The sequence below is a fragment of the Haplochromis burtoni genome, unplaced genomic scaffold (genome assembly GCF_018398535.1).
Source record: "Haplochromis burtoni strain Fernald_Lab_line unplaced genomic scaffold, NCSU_Asbu1 Contig_267, whole genome shotgun sequence".
NCBI lineage: Eukaryota > Metazoa > Chordata > Actinopteri > Cichliformes > Cichlidae > Haplochromis > Haplochromis burtoni.
Genome location: NW_024582628.1, coordinates 2,873 through 25,702, shown reverse-complemented (window position 1 = coordinate 25,702; position 22,830 = coordinate 2,873). Strand labels below are relative to the sequence as shown.

General features: G+C 40.3%; 1 protein-coding gene across 1 annotated transcript; it reads left to right on the top strand.

Annotated features, from left to right (window-relative positions):
* Window positions 1-749: 749 nt before the first annotated feature.
* Window positions 750-20,639, top strand: LOC102306352 (plexin-C1). Its single transcript, XM_042227544.1, has 16 exons — window positions 750-2,039; window positions 3,034-3,156; window positions 8,307-8,441; window positions 8,516-8,616; window positions 8,693-8,798; window positions 8,877-9,042; window positions 9,279-9,381; window positions 10,862-10,937; window positions 11,306-11,344; window positions 11,439-11,572; window positions 14,275-14,454; window positions 15,400-15,508; window positions 17,466-17,651; window positions 17,731-17,886; window positions 19,890-19,986; window positions 20,113-20,639. Exons 1-16 carry the CDS (start codon window positions 1,035-1,037, stop codon window positions 20,166-20,168), a joined length of 2,772 nt encoding a protein of 923 aa, XP_042083478.1. The 5' UTR covers window positions 750-1,034; the 3' UTR covers window positions 20,169-20,639.
* Window positions 20,640-22,830: the final 2,191 nt, after the last annotated feature.

The following is a 22,830-nucleotide window of genomic DNA, read 5'->3' as shown; positions in this document are numbered from 1 at the left end:
CACACACACACACACACACACACACACACACACACACACACACACACACACACACACACACACACACACACACACACACACACACACACCTCTCCCTCCAGGCTCCCCTGCAGTGGAGCCATTTACCACTTGTTTCACTCAGAAACAAAGTCCTATAAATATGTTTTAAAACCCCCACACCTGTACTAATGAAGATGCTGGTGCACAACTACATTTTCTTCGTCGGAGTGGTGATTCCCTGCTGCTACATAGGAGAGCAAGGGATCACTGAAGCTGTGTGTGTGTGCGTGCATTAAGGTTTTGAATAAAAATGATTAAATATTAAGATTTTGTCAGTACCCTTATTTCATTGTGTTACAGGACATACAACTAACCCAGACTATGGGGTTAATTGTATCATTTCACTCTTTGTGTTTGAGACCATACCGTGCAAGTATTAATTGTATTGCTGAGAAAATAGCTGTACTATTTAACAGCAGAGACATGTAAATAGTTTGCATTACATTTTGCATCCACTACTTTAAAAGAGCTCGAAAGCAACAAATGCCAGAAACAGGGGAGACCGGGTATAGTTGTAACTATTTCTGGCTTTTGTACTCACAAACACATATGCAGCGAAATATTGCCATAAGAATACAACGCTGAACTACTTCCTGTTCACCGCAGGGGTACAAAGCGAAACTTTTTTTTCGGAAATGAAGACACTGAGAGAGTGCTGCTCTTAAAATGTTGCACACTTTTGACAACTGTGCACGTCAGAAAGAGGATGTGTCTTGTCTTCCTTAGTTTTTTCTGACTTCATGGCACTGAGAGAGAGGCTGCTACTGTTAACTTGTCTCTTAGATATAATTTCTGACAGGATGTAAAAAAGCCGAACAGGCTTTGTTCGGACGTTTCGGAAGGCAGTATTCGTCTCAGCTTTTAGACCCACGCTGCGCTTTTACGCACAAGTCTTGAGACACCACGTCAGAGAGAGAGCGCCGAGTGCCGTGCCAGACTTCGCTGTGTAGAGGAAGTATTGCTGTAGGTTCAAGATGATCCTGCTGCTCGCTCTGCTTTCTGTTCTCTGCGGAGAACCGGGTTTGTGCCTGGAGGAGGATGGAGGCTTCACGTTTAATGGAGACATCCGTCAGTTCGCCGTGACCTCAAACACACTTTACGTCGCCACAAAGGAGAGGCTGTACCAGCTGAGCCACGGCCTGAGTCTGATCAACAGTCTGACCCAGAGAGGAATCTTAAAGACCGGAAACCAGCAGGATGATGTCCAGTTTTACCGGGTTTCTGAGGCAGCTGAGTGGAACGCAACTTTCAGCATCAACGTGCTGTTGCCTTTCACAAAGAATGACTCTCTGATCAGCTGCGGTGTGACTGACGATGACTGCGGTTACTGCGAGATTCTGGACCTGAAGAACATCTCCAACCTTCTGTACAGGGAACACTTCCAGGTGGGACCTCTGAAGAACAGCAGCAGGTCTGTCAGCTTTCTGGTGGATGTGAAGAAGAAAACTCAGACTGACGCTTACATTCTGACCGCGATCCAACAAAACAAAGACCAGCCCGAAAACAACAAGTGTGGTATCAATCAGCAGGCTGTCAAGCTTCAGAATACGGATAACAAACAGGGTGGAGGTATTTTTTCTGTGACTGATGGAGCTTCAGGCACACCTGGGATCCAAAGTAAAGGTGATGTGGAGTTTGTTGACGGGTTTCAGATCAGTTCAACCATCTATCTGTTCTCCAACGTGCTCTCAGCTCGAACAAACAGAGTCCGTCTCATTTGGCTCGAAGGCGATAAAAGTAAAACTGACACACTCAGGTCTCTGCGGGGCGCGACTCTCAGTGTCTCTAACGGTGAACGCAGCAGACTCGTGGCCTCCTCGGTCATCCCGGGGGAGCAGCCGGTGCTTTGGAGCGGCGTGTTCAGTATCGATGGAGGAGACACCGACACCGAGCTGATGGTGTTTGACATCAGCCCTGATTACAGCACGAACACCGACAGCGATCCAGACTTCTACACCTCTGCGCCAACAGAAGCGACGGTGGGTCGCTGAATAACTTAAGTTTATTTTTTAATGGTTATTTTTTGTGTTGAAACTGTTTCCACCTGTCCCATTTTTTCTCTGGTTTGTAGAAAGTAGCATTAAGTCATTGTTATGTGGCATCAAAAAGACATAACAACTGTAAGAAATGTGCAGGGGCACAATCTACTGTATTATTAAACTAAACAAAAAATAATTATGGTGGAACTAAAATAACAGCGACGAATCAAATAAATGGCACAAAATATTCCGTTAAAAGTTTTAAAAATTTAGACTTTAGAAAACAGAAAAAAATCCAGGGCCTCATATTGCAAAAAATGAACTAAAAGTCATGACTGAATGAGGATTCTGAGGTATTTAAAGTACTGATGTTTGATTTATTAAAAACCATAAAGTATACAGACCAGCTTAAGCCTTCTGTAGAGTTGCTGCTGTGCATTCATAGGACCTCATATTGATTCATTATCAGAATATTAGTTTTCCAAACTGTAAGTAAAAACCATGTTGCTGCAGCTGCTGACCAGCACAACTCTCTGGATTTTAGCAGCTGTGGATGGGAGATCATTCTGTTTAGACAAGACGTGTTGTGTGTGAAACTGCATCTAATTAGTATTCAATTAAGTAAATGTATATAAACAGAAATGATCTATAAACAAGTTTAGTTCCATTGATTCTTTAAGGCTAATTTTTAAACTGTACACATGATGTAAGAAAAGAAAAGAAAAGAAAAAACCCTAAAACAGTACACGTGACATGTTGCCATATTATGTACTTCTTAATTTTCAACTGGCACTACGAAGTATTTGCTAGCACTTAATTTTTTGACAAGACAGAAATACAAAGTGAATAAATAGAGGTCACTTTGATGGCACAACAACACAAGGCTTTTTTTAGACTTTGAGTAATGAGATGCTATTTCTATATCAGGTACTTTCAGTACTTCTTCTGGTTAGTTATTTGTAAATATCCGATCTGCTGGTTGCCTGTTTTTCAGCCAAAGATCCTGAAACCGAAGGCAGTGCTCTTCAGGCACAGCTCCATGACCTCTGTGCTGGCAGTGAGGCAGAGAGGCTGGATGGTTTTCTTCATTGGGACAGGAGACGGGCAGCTCATTAAGGTGTGTATTAAGTAATAGATATCAGTTAATAGAAATATGTATCTAACACTGCCTTCTGCTTGGATTCTCCTCCATCACTCATCATCCTCCACCTGCTTTCATGTAGTTGACAAAAAAACCCTATTCAGCAGAGATTCTGTATTGACAGCTCACTCACATCGTTAAAGAATCATATTGTGCTTGCTTGACACAATATTTACTATATTTACTAAAGTATTTTCTTTCAGGGTGCATTTACGCTCATGTATAAATTATAATAGTAGCTTAATGGCTTTAATGGATGGAGGGATGCAGCTCCATGTAATGCCTTCCTCTGCCATAGTCTCTTGCATTTTACTGTGATCTAATAAAGCCAAAGATTAACTGAGTTCTCTTGCCCCTCCTCCAAAGTTAGATAGATGCTACTGATGTCAGTTAGTGAAGTGATTTTCAGCAGATGAATCTCTGACTTAGGGTAGCCACCCAAACAAGACAGACTGCCCCGATTCACTGGCACAGTTTACAAATGTGAAACAGTGAGCTCATATTACCACAGTAATCTGAGAAGCACATGAGTGTCAGGTCAAACATCTATATAGGAAGGGAAGAAAGCTTGAAACCACAATCAAGGAAGTCTGGAACAATGTTAGTCAGTTTACTGAGATGCAGAATGGTTCAATGAGAAGCATGATGAATAGATGAATATGAAGTACAATATAAGTACATAAGTGCGACTCTGAAAGCTGCCAAACAAAGGCTCACAGCTCAAGCCACTAAGCTGAAGAAATAAACAATAAATGGTCTGTTCTCCAAAGCTCCAGTTCTGTTCTCCCAGCTACAACGAAGTAATAACATGGAACAGATGCACCCTGAACTACAACTGAGTAATACTGGAAGAAGAAGAACTGGCTGAAGTCGCTAGCAGGATTCCATGAAAGGCAAGTGAACACTTGCTCAGAAAGAAAAACAGGATGAAGGCATCTACTCCTGTTTGACAGAGCAGTGCACCAAGGCTCTTAGACCAGGCAGACCACCCTAAACACCGCTGCACTGACTACAAGAAAGCCTACACTCAGTGCCCCACACGCAAACACTGGAGTGCTTGGCACTGTATCAGACTAACAGTGCACTAAGAACATTCATTCAACAACCCCAAAGGCAATCACTCATGTCACCATAAAGTTTCAAACATATCTAGGTGATGCACTGTACCTACTGCTTTTGCATAGACCTCAACCCTCTAAGACAGCTTATTGCAGAGAGCTGATACGGACATTAATTCAGGAGTGAAGCGATCATCAGTCAGCTCCTTTACAATGAATGATTGCAAAGAGAGTGAAGGTGATGGAGTTGCCAGAGGGCAGAGAAGCAGACATAAAGGATACAAGTACCTGGATATCCCACAGGTCAACAGGAAACATGACAGAAATGCACAAAGGTCAGCCACAGTCAAGTACCTCAAGTAGACAAGATATGTACTGAGCAGCCAACTGAGTGGTAAAGTGTTGGGATTAAAACTACAAATACATAGGCCCTGACAGTCATTAGACACCCAGATAGAATAATAAGCTGGCCATAGGAGGAGGAGGATGCCACTGAAATCAAAATACGAAAACTCCTCACAATGTACAGATATCTCCATGTTACTAGCAATGGGAAGCGGGAGGGTGAGTATCAGCGAGTGTCAGAGCCAGAATGGAACATGGAGCATCCTCAAATACATCAGAGAGGTGGTCCCTAAAGACTAACTGCTTCAAGACTGCCTCGGCAGTTGAAGACACATGTTAATGAGGAACAGGAGGAGGAACTATCCTGGACGACCAAACCCCTGCATAGGCCGTACCACTGACAGGTAGACAAAGTGAAATCCTGCCAGCCGGTAAAAAGGCCAGCTTAAAGGACACGGCCTCTGATCTTGTAGTTATGGTTGTTCTTGTGCTGCCATGATCATGTAATAATAATAATAATAATAATAATGGATTGGATTTGTATAGCGCTTTTCAAGGCACCCAAAGCGCTTTACAATGCCACTATTCATTCACTCTCACATTCACACACTGGTGGAGGCAGCTACGGTTGTAGCCACAGCTGCCCTGGGGCAGACTGACAGAAGCGAGGCTGCCATATCGCGCCATCGGCCCCTCTGGCCAACACCAGAAGGAGGAGTCCACTACACCTGACAGGACCCAAGTTGCAGGCTGGCCAAAGGTACCCCAGTGACTATTCAGCACAAAGTAGCAGGATGTAAGATGAAAGCTGTGTACACTGAGAAGCACAACCAAGTGCCTGGGATAGTGTACAGGAAGATCTTTTCCCCACTTGAAGTCCCCAAGATCCAATGGAAACCAACCAGACAATGTGGTGGTTGACAAGGAACAAAAAAATGCAATTGTTTTCTTTTGAATAACCGCTGGGTTTGCCACATCCTGGCAGACAGCAAGATCAGGAAGGAGAGTGAGAAAAAAGAGAAATGCCAAAGTGCTCTCAGTGGTAACAGGAGCATTAGGAGTTGTAACCCCCAAATTGGAAGAACGGCTTCAGTAGATTCCAGGCACAACATCAGAGATCTCTGTTCAGAAGAGTACAGTCCTTGGGACAGCTAAGCTAAGCACTGCCCCCAGATTCCCAGGCCTCTTGTAGAAGAGCCAATCTTGAGAAAGAACACAGACATACCAACCCACAGGGAGGCAGAGGGGGGTCTTATATACATTGTATATCTTTTTCCACTAAAACACCTGTAAATTACTTACTGCTTAAAATTATTTTTGCATTACTTAAAATTGCTAATAATTTAATTTGTGTCTCTTTTCTTCTATATTACCTGAAGTTACACAATACTATAAATTCCTTACACTACTGTGTAACTGTCACAACTGTCTCTAGAATTAATTCTAGAGGAATTCGACGGAGTAAAGAGTAAAGTGTTCTAAAGTGTTTTTCTAACTGGATGCTGGCAGACAGTAAATGTTTCTGATGACACGACTCCTTCTCCGGTCACTATCTTGCAGCATTCGTGCTGATCCTGTTTAGAAATATGACACCATTACATCTGAGTGGGCTTCTGAAACGTTGCCATGATCTCAGCATTCAGCACCACTGCTGTTTGCTGCAGATATTTCTATTTTATTGCAAAACTGTTCTTTTCTGCTTCTTAGTCATTCTGCTATATAGAGCATGGCTTCTTCTAAGGAAGCAGCATGGATCATGAGTGCATTCATTTCTGTTTGTGGTTGAATACGAGAAGAGGAGGAGACAGATTTTCTGCACTCTGAGACATTGCTTAATCGATCTGAGAGTTTAATGGAAGTGTTTGTTTCAACATTTGAAATGCTGCCATGAGGCTCCATGTTACCCTCACCATCATTTTTAACACCCAGACCTTTAGCATGGATACCAACTGTAATACTTTATTTGGCTTAATTGCAATATAAAATGTTTGTCAGTTAAATGTCATTATGGTCGCAGTATGACATTTGTGTTCATACATGCAAAGAAAGTGAACTGATCACAAACAATAAAAGATGTCCACTTTCTCAGACCTTATGTTATCTTCTTTTAAAGGTACATGACGTATTTTTAGGTAATTTAATAGAAAAAAGAACGTTGTGCTCATCAGTTATACAAGAAAGTGTGCCATTACGTCTTCAACCAAAGTGATACATTCTTATGAACTTAGACATCATCCATTAAAAATACAGAGAATGAAGCGTTTATTTGTGGCAGCTAAACAACAACAGGTGGTTATCAGGTGAGATTATGCCAGCTATTTTAGGCTCAATAGTCCTAAAAATCACACTTTAAAGTTTGATAACATTCTCACATCATATTAGAGTTTCTTCATTAAGTGTCTGAGATCAACAGTATTAGATCCACTTCAAAGAAAGTTTCCCAATTTAGGCTAACAGCAGCTAAAAGAGGCTAACAGCTGCTAAAAGCAGCAAAACTAGCAGCACTCACCTACAGAAAAGGTCAGGATATCCTCAAGCACTCGTCTCATTATCACTGCCATAACTGAGCTTTACTGACTTATGGACTCCAAACGGACTTTCACAAAGTTTTACAGCCTCCTCCAGAGTAATTAGATGTGGTGTATTGCTGAGGTAAACAGCAGACATATTAAAAGGACCTGAAATATAAACAAAATATGACCTGGTTGAAAACAATCCAGCCAAAAACAGGTTCAACTTTACGGTAACACCTACAATATAGCTCTTACAGGCCTTAGAAGTGGACTCTGAACTGGTTTTAATCTCTATAAACTTTTAATGAGTTGTGAGATGTTCCACTAATATTTTTCTTTTTTTAAATTTTGTTCCTGTTTTTGTAACTTAAAAAAAAAATGTATTGGCATCCAGTTCAAAAAAAGGATATAATGGTCAGTGTTCATTTTTTTTATTACATTTGCTTTGGTTCAAAAAATGTATTTATTGTCTTTGTACTATTTAAAATTAAATGTATTTTTTAAATGTCTGTGCTGATATGACCCAATCTGTACAACCCTCAAAAGTTGGCGGTATCACTGTAACATGACCGCCAACCAGCTTGTAGACCGGGTTTCTTTAACTTGGATCTGGGGGTTGTTTTGAGATCATCCTCGAGGTTGGTGCCTTGTGATCAGGTCTGCAGAGGGGACCAAACAGAAAAACTATCACACCAGAGCTGCTGACTCACGGTGGACTCCCACATGTTCCACTGGTCTCATGTCAGTGTCTGATCATTTTAATATCTTATCACCTTTTGTTTCCCTTGCACTCTCACACTCACCATGACATCTCTACACATTTCTTTACGCCTGAGTATCCTGAATTCATGTTTATCCTATTTTTCATATTGTCTGTTTTTGGAGACAAAGCTTAAAAAGCGTATTTACAGCTATTATTAAAGCTGTTAATTTACATTTAAAAAGCTGCGTCACCTTCATTTTAAGACCCAAATATATTTTGTGACTACAAGAAATTTTTCATGGGGTCAGAAATTTAATCACTCTGACTCATACACTGAGCAACACAATGACAGTTGGAGGATGTGATGAAATTAGGCAGCAACAAAGAGTTCTCTAAAACAGTAGCAGTGTTTTCTACACATTGTTTTTTATTTCTGGTGTGATCCCGTTATTAGTTTTAACCCAGTGTTCAAAGGCAAACTTGGCAAAACCTCCTTCTTGTTGTCAGCTGTCTGTGGACAGGAACTATCACGCTGGCTGTCCCACGGTGCTCTACAGGACCAGTGATGACCGCAAAGTGTTTCCCAAATTACATCTGGATCCAGTGGATCAGAAACATGTGTATGTGCCATTTAGTAACCAGGTACTTATATATTTTACAGATTATCTGAAAGTCACATGTACCTGTGCTGCATTTTACAGTGTTTGTTGTTCTAGATAAAGCGAGTTCCTGTGTCGAAGTGCAGCACGTACACAAATCTGGAGCAGTGTTGGTCTGCACAGGATCCATACTGTGTGTGGTGTAGCTCTAAACGCAGGTGAGAGAAACAACACGTGCAGCTGACGTCTTCAAACAATCCTGAACTTGGTGATCATTTCTTTTTCTTCTCGTAGCTGCACCTTTGAAGATGACTGCACAGATTCAGACTGGCTGTCCATTCCTGATGAGTCCCAACACAAAATGATTTCCCACAGAGTGGAAAAGGACACAAACGGACAGGTGCAGCTTACAAACACACTCGGGACTGTAACCATTTGTGGCTTTCAGTTATTTGTCACTTTTGTTCTTCATTTTCAGATCTCACTAAAAGTCCACGCACACCTGACTGTGGGTGAAGAAGTGTCATCGAGGTTTGCCTGTCAGTTTGCTTCAAGGTCCGGCTCGATTTGTGTTTCGAATAGCCCTCCTCCACAGTTCCCACAATGCACCTGCATCCTGTCCGATCGTACACTTCCTGCTGATGGTCAGTGGCTTTTCAGAAATAATTCCAAGAATTAAAAACACTTCACAGGAAAAGTTGTTTATTGATTTGCAACATTTGCCAACATAAGAAAATATATTATACTCAGATATAATGATAGAGGTTCTCTGACTCTGTTTATTATTATATACTGGCTCAGCTCATTAAAACAGACGTATCACTAATAACAGAGACACTAACATTCATCATAAGTTTTTTTTTTTTTTTTTAATTTACAGGTCTTGATGTCACAGTAAAATTCAGACTTGGGACATCACCGCTGTCACAACGACTGAGGTTAAACGACTGCTCTAACATCAGGGGAACGCCAATTTTCACGTTGTAAGTCCATCAATGTCAGAAAGAATTCAACGACTCACTGCGGACAGACTACAGTACATCAGACAGATCAGACAATCAGGTCACGGTTAGAAATCAGAGAGAATGAAACCTTCATGACCAAAGCTAGAAAGGTTTAATAATTGGATGAAACTGTATCAGACGTTGTTAGCGAGTGGTCTTTATTTTGGTGTAGTATAGCCATCGTCAAGACAAAAAGGACGTCTGGAGGTGTACAGAGACTTTTTAGACAGGAATTTTTATCAAGTGAGCACTCGCAATGTGCTGTGGTCTGGAGTTTCCCCAGAGCAACATCATCATTATTGTTAGATGTTGTTAGTCAGCACAGTAAACTAACACAGCTTCCTAAATTCAGCTGTAGTCAGAACATCAGCTGTTTTCCTGTAATTCCTGCAGAATAACGCAGACTGAATGTTTCTGCAGTTCTCACTGAAGTGCACGCCAAGATTAAAGCAGAGACTAAAATATAAGAAATTAATAAAATTAATAAATGAGATATTAGATAAAAGACACATGAAAAGTACGAGAGTCGTCACATCCTCGATTCCTCGACTGCTTTCCTCTTGTCTCGGCGAGTCCCACCAGACGTGTGAGCGCAGACACGTCTGCAAAAAAAATTTTCAGCTGCAAGGAATATTTTTGGTAAAATTTTATGTTTTGTAGGGTGCTGAATCCAAAAATGATCTCCATTTCCTTCACATACAGTTTTGTTTGCAAAACAAGAGAAATTTACATTTTTTAAAAAAGCGCAACCGCGATGAAAAAATCAATATTTTATTCCAATTAACTCGGCATAATTTTTCTGAGACTCCTTACTTTCACTGTGAACAAACTAAACCTGTTAGGACGCGATCATCTGAGGTCCTCACACTGCCACCGGACCCCCCCTCCTACTGACCCCCCTTATTTCCTCGCATTTTCTATGTGTATTTCTCTTGAGTTAGAAATATCAAATTAATGTAAGAAATCATTATTGGAAATGTTGTTTTTTTACTCAAGTATAGAATACCAGATTTTGACTGCTTAATTGTACACTTAATTACATTAAAAACATGAGGTTTGCAAGAAAACCTGACGAGATGGGATTTTAAAAATATTTTTCCTGTTTTTAGTGAGTAAAAATCAATAAGACACGGTCAAACAATCCTATGCAGTGTTTTGGTTGCCGACCTGTAATTCTCACCTGATGTCAGTAAAACATTAGTTATAACAAAACCACAGCTGTCTTTTATGATATCAGATCAGTGTCCACGATGTTTTATACTTAGACACAATGTGACTTGTTACTGTATCTGGTCCTTTTTTAGTCCCACACACAGAAAGTCTGATCACCTTAAATGACTGAAACAACTCACAGTCAGAGTAAAAAGAAAGCTGTTTCCCGTCTCTTCTTCATGCTCATCTTTTTTGTGATTACACCTTTTATTTTGTTCATCTCATCTCCAATATGTTTCCTGTCCAGGTGTCAGGAGTGCATCAAAGCTGGTTGTGGATGGAACAAAAACAGCTGTTCCTGGGTTAACCAAGGAAAGACTGATGTACTAATGACTGATTTTCTGGATTTTCATACTTCATATCAGTCTGTGCTACATTATTTTAAAGTCATCACTTTTAACATTGAGCAAGAAACATGGGATTGATGGTAGAAAATGAAACTATTAAACATACACCAGAGATGCTAAAGAACGATTTTTTACTTAAAAAATGTTATTCAAGAAGTGCTTATTGCTTCATCAGTACAATGATTTACATGTCTAGATTATAAAAAAAATGTCAATACTTTCATTAGCAGTTTTCTGTTTACTCCTCTTTTTGAACTAAACTAACGTTAGCTACAACAGGTCCTAGGTCAGTCCTGATAGATTACAGTGCTGTGCAGATGCTAAGTGCTGTATCCCTCCCGCAGGACAGAGCTTGCAACGATTTGGAGTCTGGGAAGAAATCTGTGAGTCTGATCCTCATTATCCCCATCCAGTAGAGGTTATGATGTCAGCAGAAGGAAACTAAACGATCTGATTATTTTTGTGTGTTACTGCCAGGGGCCGGAGATCTACTCCATCACTCCCAGTGTGGTGTCTTTCTATGGGAGTAACCATGCGGTGTTATCAGGTCAAAACCTTGGTTTTGTAACACGAGTGAGGATCCAGACGCATGCTGAATGTACTCCAAAAGAGTGAGTCACTGTACAGATCACTAAGATGCTGAGAAATAACTGAATAAAGAGCAGATTTTAATCCAGGGGAACACCACCCATATTACAAACCAGAGGTGCGGACTCGAGTCATTAATTTTATGGCTTGAAAAAAGACTTGTGACTTGACTTGGACTTTTACACCAATGACTTGGGACTTGAATTGGACTTGAACCGGTTTGCTTGAAAAGATTTGCTATATTACTCCAAATCTAAAATTTAACAAGCATATTATATAAAAAGTGTGCACCATTTATTCATTCATTCATTCACCACACTACGTACTGTGTGCATGAGCTGTTGCACAGCCAATCAAATTAACCAGATTTTTTTTAAAAAACAAACAAAAAAACACTCAAGCCAAAAATGCTGCCAAGAGGAATTTCTTTCAGGTACATAAACTACGAAGTAGTCAACAAAAAATGAAATGCAATATGCAAAAACATGCAAGAAGAGAATCACAGACGAAGATGGAACAACTTCCAACTTTGTCCGACATTTGAAGTTGCATAAAGAACAGTAGGTGGTGCTTCTCTTTTGCTACGATGTGATAGCTGACTTCATCTTACTAGCAAATGTTGTCCAGGCTACGTTGATGATATTGTTTGGCTTTCACGTCTATGATATTTTTGTTATGCTATTTTAAATCCAATTCTACAAGCGCATCTAACATGCAGCTTGTTATCTCAGAATTGTCGGTGGATGGTGAGCGGGGTCTGTTTCAGAAATTGGGTCCTGTACCTGAACTCAGGGAACACACACTCTGTCACTCAGACATAGACACATGCAGATACATATGTGCACAAACAGACTAGGCAGGAGAGAGAGGACATGCCAATCACAGCGCACTACATTTACTGCAATGGTTCTTTGTTTTGTACTGTGGAAATCTCAGCAGTTTTTGTCTGAATAGAAGTTCTGCTCTTGCAATTTTCATTCAGGGGAAGACTATTCCTACAGCTAAGTTTAATTGAGCTGCATTTTATAGAGGTGCAATTTCAGAATAACTTTGTGTATATTTTGTAAGTTCACGTGTTTCATCATGTGTTGAGATAAGTGGTCTCTTTTTTAGCATATAATTGCATTTTTTTTTTTCGTTTTTCTTTTAACGACTTGAAAAGACTTGAAATTCAAAGTTTCAGACTTTACCAGGAACTTGATACTTGACTCGAGTATAAAAACTTCAGCCTTACTTTTGACTTGCAAAACAATGACTTGGTCCTATCTCTGTAACAAACAGTGTTGGTCAAGTTACTTGAAAAAAGTAATCAGTAACTAATTACTGATTACTTCCCCAAAAAGTAATCCCGTTACTTTACTGATTACTTATTTTCAAAAGTAATTAATTACTTAGTTACTTTTTAAAAACACGATTTACAACCTGAAGAGGTGATAAAGCGATAGATCTTTCAGCCCAATTCTACTTTTTCTGCATAATCCATCATACAAAATGTAATCAATGGAAAAGTCTCTTTTTAAAACTTGTTTTATTAGTTTTAATCTTTTAACTTTATGCATCAAGCAAACATTTAATTATCTGCAACATTCTCTGACTGGAAGAAATTAGTTTAACATTTAAACCTATTTTCTGCACATTCCAGCACATAAAATAAAATATTTTTTGTGTTTACACTCAGTCTTTCAAATAGATGCAAGTAAAACACAGCAGAAAATAAATAAAGTCAAAGACTCAGCGGTCCTGTTGCTCTATTTTCACCTGTAAAGCAGGAGTGGGGTAGGCGGAGGGTTACCCTGGTGCAGGTGTGCCGCGGTCAGTGGAAGAATCCGCGAGTTTCTCTGTGAGTTTCCCATTACGTCGTAGCTACTCGGTGCTTGTTGGAAGTTTAGGGGTTTTTTCGCTGTAAAAAGAAGTTTTCTTCCCACGCACAGCGGACACTAATGTTTTTGTCACTTTTTATGGAATCAAACTCAAAGTAAGGTCAGTACTTCCACGCTTTAAACGCTGCACGCTCATACTCTCTCTGCACTCGATATGTGATCCATTGTTGATCTGCACACAGCTGTTGTCACGAACGTCGCACTCGCTTACGTCACTGTCATGAGACATTCTCGCAAAAAAATCACGGTTTTAGTAACGCAGTAACGCAGCGTTCCTACGGGAAAGTAACGGTAATCTAATTACCGTTTTTGCAATAGTAATCCCTTACTTTACTCGTTACTTGAAAAAAGTAATCAGATTACAGCGTTACTGCCCATTTCTGGTAACAAACCACCATATTCTACAATTTGGGAATATGTGAGTTCGCACTTATCGATGGCAAAATAGTTAAAAATGAGTTTAAAAAACACTGATACAGATTTCATTGACAACAAATATTCATTTTTACTGGACACGCTGATTTTTATTTATGTTTTTTTGGCTTTGGAGCTTTTAGACTCAGGCTTGCAGAAATTAGGACAAATGATGCACAGTTTGAAATGCAGATTGTTTGGTTTCTGAGTGTAAAACAGAAGACGGAGAAATGTACTGTTGTCTGCACAGTAAGAAAAAAAACACAGCAGTTTACAGCATGCAGTGAAATTCACAATGAAGTCTCCCACACAAAACAATAAAATAACTTAAGCATTAAAAATTAAGGTGCAAACAACGAAATTAGTAAAAACCAAAAAAAGGTTTTCTGCATGTCGTGATGATGTCACTGAGTCTGTGTGTCTTTGCTCAGGTCTCCTATTTGGGACAACGCTGGCGTCAGTCTGACGTTCCACATTCCCAGCACAGATATCAAAGGTGTGGTCCGTGTGTGTGTTATCCTAGACGATGGTAGTTGCCATGGTGACGCCAACATCACTTACCGCTCATTGCCATCCTGCGGCAACATTACTCCAAGCAGCAGCTGGATGAGGTAAAATTAGTTTTGCACAATTCGTTAGTGATAACTGCTGATCGTAGATCCACAACTTCCAGAAGCCGAGGTTACAGAAAGAGTTTGAACTCTTTGCTTAGTGTCAGTTTCTTTGCAATTATGATTAAAAGAAACTTGTGCTGATAGTTGTTTTTGAGGAGGCCACCTTTGGGAATCCCCAGACGCCTAAGGCCGTTCCTACCCTCAACCACAATAGCGAAGGCAGGACCAAACCATGACCCCCCAGCCATATGTGCTCCATATGTCTCATTTAATGTGACATATGGAGCACACTGTCTCTAAGAAATTATCTTCTGAAGAAGTGCAATAACAAACCTGATTAATCAAAATCAAAATCATCTGCAGATCATTTTATTGGAGATTATGTATCGTAATTTCAGGAGCAGGACCACGCTTCCAAACACGCTCGTCTATAGATGACAACCTTCTGGTTCCCCCAGTTCTGCAAGCTGTTCATTCTCGTTTACATGCACCACCCTCCCTCTGTCCTTGTTCTCCATTCTTTAACTTCTTCACTTCTATTTAGTACACGGGGATCTGCCAGGGAGCCGTCGCCAGTCCCCTTCGAGGCCTTCCCCCAGCTTCAGTTCTGTTCATGTCTTCGCTTTTACCTACTACAACGCTGTCAAACCTAAAATGAGGACGTGGGCCCAGCTAGTGAAGTGGGGAGTCTTCCTGAGGCAGATAGTCAAGGTGGTGTTAATCATCCGAATCGAAAACTACATTAGTTTTATTTATTTATTACAAATATAACAGGTTGGCAGGAAAGAAAATAGACAGATGGTTATTTTTCTGGTCCATCAAACAATAAGCTTCTCGTTATTCTTAAGTGAGATCTGCTGGATCCAAGGATGACTCACTTCTCTGTGATCAAGAGTCTTTCATATTTTCTGCTCTGCATAAATGCTGCTCTGTGTTTTGCAGTGGGAAGAGGAAGCTCACACTCATGGGGTCACACCTGGAGGTTGCTGAAGGAGTGAAACACAGCCACACCAAGCAGGACGTCAAGCTTCCCAGAAACAGCAGCTATCAGGTCTGCAGACACACACAGTGGAAATGGGACTGTTTATTATAAATTGAATACGTCAGTCTAACATTCTGCTCTGAGTTGATGGACTCACTAGCTTGGGAAACCTGGGAAACACTCGGTGAACAAAGTTTCAGACAGATTAGCTGTGACTGAAAGAGTAACCGATTGGCGTCTTTGTCTAGATGAACGATTAATTACAAGAGTGTTCATGTTAACAATGAGCTTACGTCAAAATAGGTTTTCATGTTTGAGAAGACAAATTCCCGATCATTATCTCTTTAATGCACTCTGGTGTGTCCTTTTCTGTTGAATATATGAATGAGAAAATGAAAGTGAGGGTCAGAAAGATGGTTCAGTGCAGCAGGAAGGAAGAGGATTTTGGATTTACAGTCTGACATTTATTACAGCTACAGTTTTAACACAACTTAAATGTAAATATTTCTAGTTTCTTAGTCAAGAATTCCTGAAGGCTCCGTGCTTCCAGGAAGTATTCAGAGCGCTGCAGTTGTTCCACCCTCATTCCAAAATGGATTCAATTCATTTTTCATTTAAAATTCTAGAAACATTACCCGAAAAAATACTACCGGTAAATGAAATAAATTTGCTTGGAATTCCTGCAAATTTATCAAAAACAAAAAGATAACATGTAAGTATTCTCAGCCTTTGCTCAGCACTTTGTTGAAGCACCTCTGGCAGCAATTACAGACCTAACTGTTTTAGATTATGATACTATGAGCTTGGCACAACTATTTTTGGGAAATCTCTCCCATTGTTTTTTGCAGAACCTCTCCAGCTCATCAGGTTGGATGATGAGGATCGGTGCACAGCCATTTTCAGAGAGGTTCAGTTGGGTCTGGGCTCTAAATTGGGTCACCCAAGGACATTCACAGACTGTCCTGAAGCCACTCCTTTGTTATCCTGACTGTGTGCTTAGCATTGTTTTCCTGCCAAAAGATGAGCATCCTCCTCAATCTGATGTCCAGAGTGCTCTGGTGCAGGTTATCATCAAGGATGTCACAGCATGTCGCTGCATTCATCTCATCTCAACCCTAACCATTATTCTGCCACCACCATGCTTCACTGTAGGGATAGTATCGGCCAGGTGATGAGCAGGTGATGAGCAGTGCTAGTTTCCTCCCAACACTTTGCATTTAAGCCAAAGAGTTCCATCTTTGTTTCATCACACCGAAGAGTTTTGTTCTCATGGTCTGAGAGTTCTTCAGGTGCTGCAGAAATGATTGTCCTTCTGGAAGGTTCTCCTGCCTGACTGTGGCCCTTATAACCCGACTCAGATTGGCCAGGCCGCCAGAACTATGAAGTCCCCGTGGTTCCATACAAGAGGCCAGCATTTTTGCTCATTGGGACCTTTTCTGTACCCTTCCCCACATCTGCACCTCTATACAATCCTGTCTCAGAGGTCTACATGTGCTCTGACATGCGTTGTCCACTATGGGACCTTATATAGACAGATGTGCGCCTTTCCAAATCACATCAAACCAAGTGAATTTACCACAGGTGGACTTCAGTCGAGATGTAAAAACATCTGACAGATGATCTGATTTTGACTGAATCAAAATTAGATAACTGATTTTTAATGTCATGGAAAAGGCTGGAAATACTTATGTATATGTTATATTCTTAATTTAAAAAACTATATTTGCAATAAGTTCAAACAACTATCATTCACTTTGTCACTGTGGTACACTGTGTGTAGAGTCTTGAAAGTGAATTTTATCCATTTTGGAATAAGGAATAGCTGCTGGAATTTTTGGAATAAACATGACAAAATGTGGAACAAGTGAAGTGCTGTGAATACTTCCTGGATGCACTTTATGCTCAACAAAATAAGGTGATGTAAGCATTCCAGCTCTTTTGGAAATGTGTTTGTGCTTGGTTTACCTTGACATCATCATCTGCTTGCTGTACTGTCCACACACTAAATACATTCTGTGTTATACAGTCAATGTCCTTGCAGAGTCTCACCTATGACACACCTGCAGCTGAAAAAACTTTGAGCAGCAGTGTGTCTTTGAAAGTAGCCAATCAAACCTTGGCCTGCTCCACAAACATCACCTACTATCCGGACCCTGAGTTTACCAGCTTCACGGCTATAAGAACAGGGGAAGATGTACGCGTCACCATACAGGTAATGTTGCGTCTGTTGAAACAATCTACTAACATATGACATCAGCTCACTGAAGGTCAGACTTCTGTTGTTGTTTCAGAAAAAGTCAGACAACCTGGAGATGTCAAAAGAAGAGTTATCAGTGTGGGGCGTTCAAGACAAACAGGAACACCCCTGTATCCTGGAGGCCAAAGAGATGGATTCATTTATCTGTCGGATTAAAAGGCCACCCAACACAGAATTTTACGACTTAAAGGTAAATCTTTCTTTTAAGTGTGATTAATGTGATAATAGGTATAACATCACAACATCTCTATTATCTTACAAAGTCCTCAGAAGTGTAGTACTGTGCTAACAATTTACACCATAAATACATAAATATGTTTTCAAATTACTGTTTTTTTGGTTTTTTTTGAGCTTTAAAATACAATTAGCAGAAGAAAAGATCAAATCAGCGCTATTTGCCTTTAAAAATGTCATGAAATGGTCGTGTGTGGCAGGCAGGAAAGGACCCAAATGCAGACTTTTAGGCAAAACTCAGAAAACAGCTTTATTTGCTGAATAAATAAACAATGCAAAACTAAACTGGGAAACCTAATGAACCAAACACACAGAGAATCACACAGCCATGAGGGTACGACGTGACAAAAGGCAAACACAGGGTTTAAATACACGAGGAGGGAATGAGAAACAGGAGGGAAACACAGCTGGGACTAATCAGACATAATGAGACAAAGGGAAGCAAAACTAGATACACTGGCATAGGACAAGGACTATCAAAGTAAAACAGGAAGCATGAGACATAAGCAGACTTGACACAGAGACGTGGAACATGGCAGGTTTAGACCCAAGCACATAGCACACGGAGACTACATGAGACAGAAAAACTAAACCTTCACTAGAGACAAGACACCAGGAACACAAGGAGGGCTCAGAAACAGAACATGGAGCACAGAGACAACAGTAACTAACAGTGACAGGGAGACGTGACTGACTGGGAAGAACTGACTTTAAAAAATACTGACACGGTTCAAATGATGCATGCGCGTGAGGAAAACAAAAGAAGAAACCAAAGAAAGCTGACGAAATGCTAACCAAGCTGAAAAGGGATGAAGAGAGACAACGGGACAGATGGACACAGGCATGAAGACAGCACAGTGACCATGCAGAGTCTCCCACAAAAACTAAAAATATTCAAAGCTGAAGTCAAAAGTGAAGTGAAAAAAGAACTAACGTGCATCAGTTATGCTATGAAAAGGAAATTTGGAGAAATTCAGGAAACGATTCAAGAAGAAATAGCAAAACTTAACAAAATGCCGTGCTGGGTGACAGAATTAGGAAAGTGGCACAAAGAAGCTAACGAGGCCCTTGTGATGTTGTTGAGCCACACACAGCAGATGCAAGAAAAAATAACCGACCTTGAGCAAGATCGTGAAGAAGCAACATCCACATATTTGGCATACCAGAAGAAACAGCCTATACCAAAATAAGCATCCATCTGAAAGACGGGGTGAAACTGCAAGTGACCTATGGAAGACGGGGATCGCACTAGAAGCTTCAGGAGAGCAAGAGGCTAGGACGCTGGGAGAAACTGGAGCACCACCAGGAAGGCAGCAGGTGAGGGCTGGCAACCTGAACGGAAACAGTACAACAAGTGAGGGAAAAGCTAATGAGAATCAATCCTTTTATGTCAGGTTTTGCTATGCGGCAGGCAGGGTGGGACAAAAATGCAGGACTCAAAACTCACGAACACAAACTTCAGAATAGCTTTATTGCTTAAGAGCTCAAAATGTGCTATTCAAAATAGCTCAGGTAAGAATGAAAACCAGTAACTCACAGACTGGCCTCCAACAAGAGCCCATGGATCACACAGCTTGTGGGGAGAACCAAACAAAGACCACGTGAAGACTGAAGTAATGAGACATAGTAAGCAAAACTGAATATAATGTACACGGGACTATCAAAATAAAACAGGAAGGAAACGGTGAGAATGTGAACCTGAAAAAACTAAACAGAGACACCGCTGGGAGGTAAATAAACACAGAGACAAGACTTCCACAATAGACGCTGAAGACAAGACAGAGATGAATCTGGGACATGAAAGGAAGGAACATGAAACAGACATAGAGATAACAACAGTTCTCTACAGTCGTTTTCAAATTGATATATTTCTTTCAAAATGGTAGTAATAGAGGAAATACTGTGACCCAGTGCTCTGTTGAGACGTCCCTCTGTGAAATGCGTTTTTGTGTTTTCTAGATAAAGTATGGTGACAAGACAGTGAGCCTCAGTAATCCTCCACCACACAGTGTCTTTCCAATAGTACTTTCCCTGCTGATACCCGGTATTCTTGCTGGTAAGTTGGCTTTTTCTTCAAACCTGGACACAATTTCTTAAAAACGCCTGAAAACCTTTTCTACTGCAAATTGAAGATGTTCTAGTTTTTCCGCTCAGGTCAAATCTGTTACCGTTTGTCTTTCAGTGTTGTTGGCCATTTATCTGTGGCGGAAGAGTCGCTCGGATAGGAATGGGTTTTGACCACCGATGCCCGTTTCTGTATTCAAGTGATATTATATTTGAAGTCTTGATGTCTGTTTTTCCCCTCTCTTGGGATTAATTTCTGTGTTGTTTAATTCAGGTGTATTTATTTTTTTATTTTCAAAAAAAATTTCAGGTTTCTCAATTTTGGTTGATTGGCAACCTCATAATTCGACCTTGACTCAAGGCAGTTTATGATACTGTAGGTTAACGTTCGGTGTGCGTTCCAGTTGTTGTATATATTTATTAATTTTATATATGTTTTATACTTTACATCATGCTTGAAAGGGGTTATTGATCTAAATCTCCTCCGGAATGCAAATAAAAGCTTTCCTACAGTGTTGAATTATTTTGTTAAATCAGCTTCTACTATTTCTGCTTTCCTGATACAGTCTTTGGCTGTATCATATATGAAGTAATTGTATTTTTACTGTAATTGTATATTTAATAAATATTGATATATGTGCAACAGCATTTGTTTCCCATGAATGAAATTACCTGAGAGAGAAAGACAATAGAAAGCCATAATACTGGTAGGCTTTCTAAAACATTTAGAATCAGAATCAGAATACTTTATTGATCCCTTACTATTACTTTGCATCCATCTGTTTGGTCACTTCTTGTGTGTCAAAAACAACTTCCCAGAGCTGACCATAGATATCTCCTTTGCTGCACTCTAGTAATAACCCATGTTTGGAGGTATCCGATATAGTATAGCATGTAATAGCCCTATAAATAAATCAATAAAACTACTTGAAGACACTCTGTGTGTGTGGACTGCTGAGAAAATAACCGCAGAGATTCATGAGTCTTTGACTCCGTCCTGTGGTCAGAGACAAAGACCCATGTCTTGGTGTGCTTTTCTTTCCATTCTTCTTTCAAAAACAAAATAACAACCACACCCTTCAAAACATGCAAATGGGAAGGGTGTAGGGTAACATTGGTTCTATCAGTCCAAAATGCATGTACATACATACTTACATGCAAGCATATTATGATCGCACTGAGAGAATAAGTCATTAACAATGACACCAAAAACATCGGTATCATAATGATAACCATCCCCACCAATAATAAGTCATTAGTAATAATACTGACCTGCTGCTGTTTGTGGATGTCATCAGTCTCACAAGCTATCCTGGCTGATGTCCATCCCCAACACTGACACTATACTCAGTCAGTTTAATTCAGTGAATAAATGTAAACATCATCAAACAACAACAAGTGAAGGTCCCATATATTTCAATATGAGAGATCATTTGAAGGAACTGGAGATGATTAATTGATGTACAGAATTCAGTTTGAGGTTAGACTCTGATGACCCATCGCAGCAGAACAGAATCCCAGCGGTGATGGGGATTAGAGCATGTCCTACAGACTCTAGATCCTGGTGGTGGACATGAAGATGGAGGCTTAAGTGGAGCCTGAGTGACGAGAGAGAGGAGGTGATGGGGAGGAGGTGGGTTGCACAAATGGGTCTGCAAGGGAGAATGACAGATGGGAGATTTAAAGTACATGGAATGAAGGCTGATTGTCCTGAAGAAGGGTGGCAGAAAGATGATTGGGCTAGACCAGTGATGTCACAGTCAGCTTGACAGCATGAAAAGTGGATGTGATGTAAAGCCATTGCTAAGTTTGTTTCTTTGTTGTGTTTTAGGATCGTACCCTAAACAAATGTTTGAAGTTGGAGTTACTTAATTTAACCCTTTTGAATGTAGTCTATTTTCTACTGTGAAAGTCAGAAAGACCGGGTTGGATGAGGCTCTGCTGTATTTCTTGTGGAGGATTTGCAGCTCTTTGGAGAGAATGAAAGCTTTCAGGGCCTTCGTCTAAAAGCATGACCCCACCTTTATCCTTCCATCGAGAAAGACACTCAAGGAAGTGGTGGAGGACAAGGACAGCAACATCAAGGAGAAAGCCACGGCTGACCTACAGAAGGGGGATTTTGTTAGTCCAGCTGACATGTGGCCTTGCATTAGCATAGATGGGTATATTGGTGTGACTTGCCATTATGTCGCAAGTTACAAATGCTGTAATTGGGAAGGCTTTAGGACCCAGGGGATGAAAGGGAGGGTATAAAAGTAGTAGCATGTGCTCTTCTTCTCTCCTTTGTGCTGATTAGTGGCTGTGAACAAGGGTGATTTGTGAAGGCAAAGAGCCTGAGATGATTTTGTGGATGTAGGAGTGATGGTAATTTAATATATTTGACATTAAAAAGGGATATTTATGCATTGAAATGTAATTTATATTGTATTGTCTCCTACAAGACTGGCTGTACATGTGATTGTGTCACTGCTTTTTCCTCTTTCTCTTTTTTTGTTGCATTTTTCTCCCTAGTTTGTTTTAGAGCATGTATGAATGTATGAATAGTATAAAGGCGCTTGACGGTTATTGTGTGGTTTTAATCACTACACTAAGATATTTGGTGCCATATAAATAAAACTACATTTAATTTGTGAAATGTCCAGCTGCTAAACCTCCTCTCATACTTAATTTGCCCACACTCTAAATCATTTTATAAAGTAGGCCTGTGACTGAACACCTGCTCTGCAACAAAGCCTGAAAAATAGTTGGATTATTTGTGATTGGATTATTTGTGACTATGGACAGATTCATGAATGCATGTCACTCCTTTAACCATTTAAGCTCACAGTGACAGAAT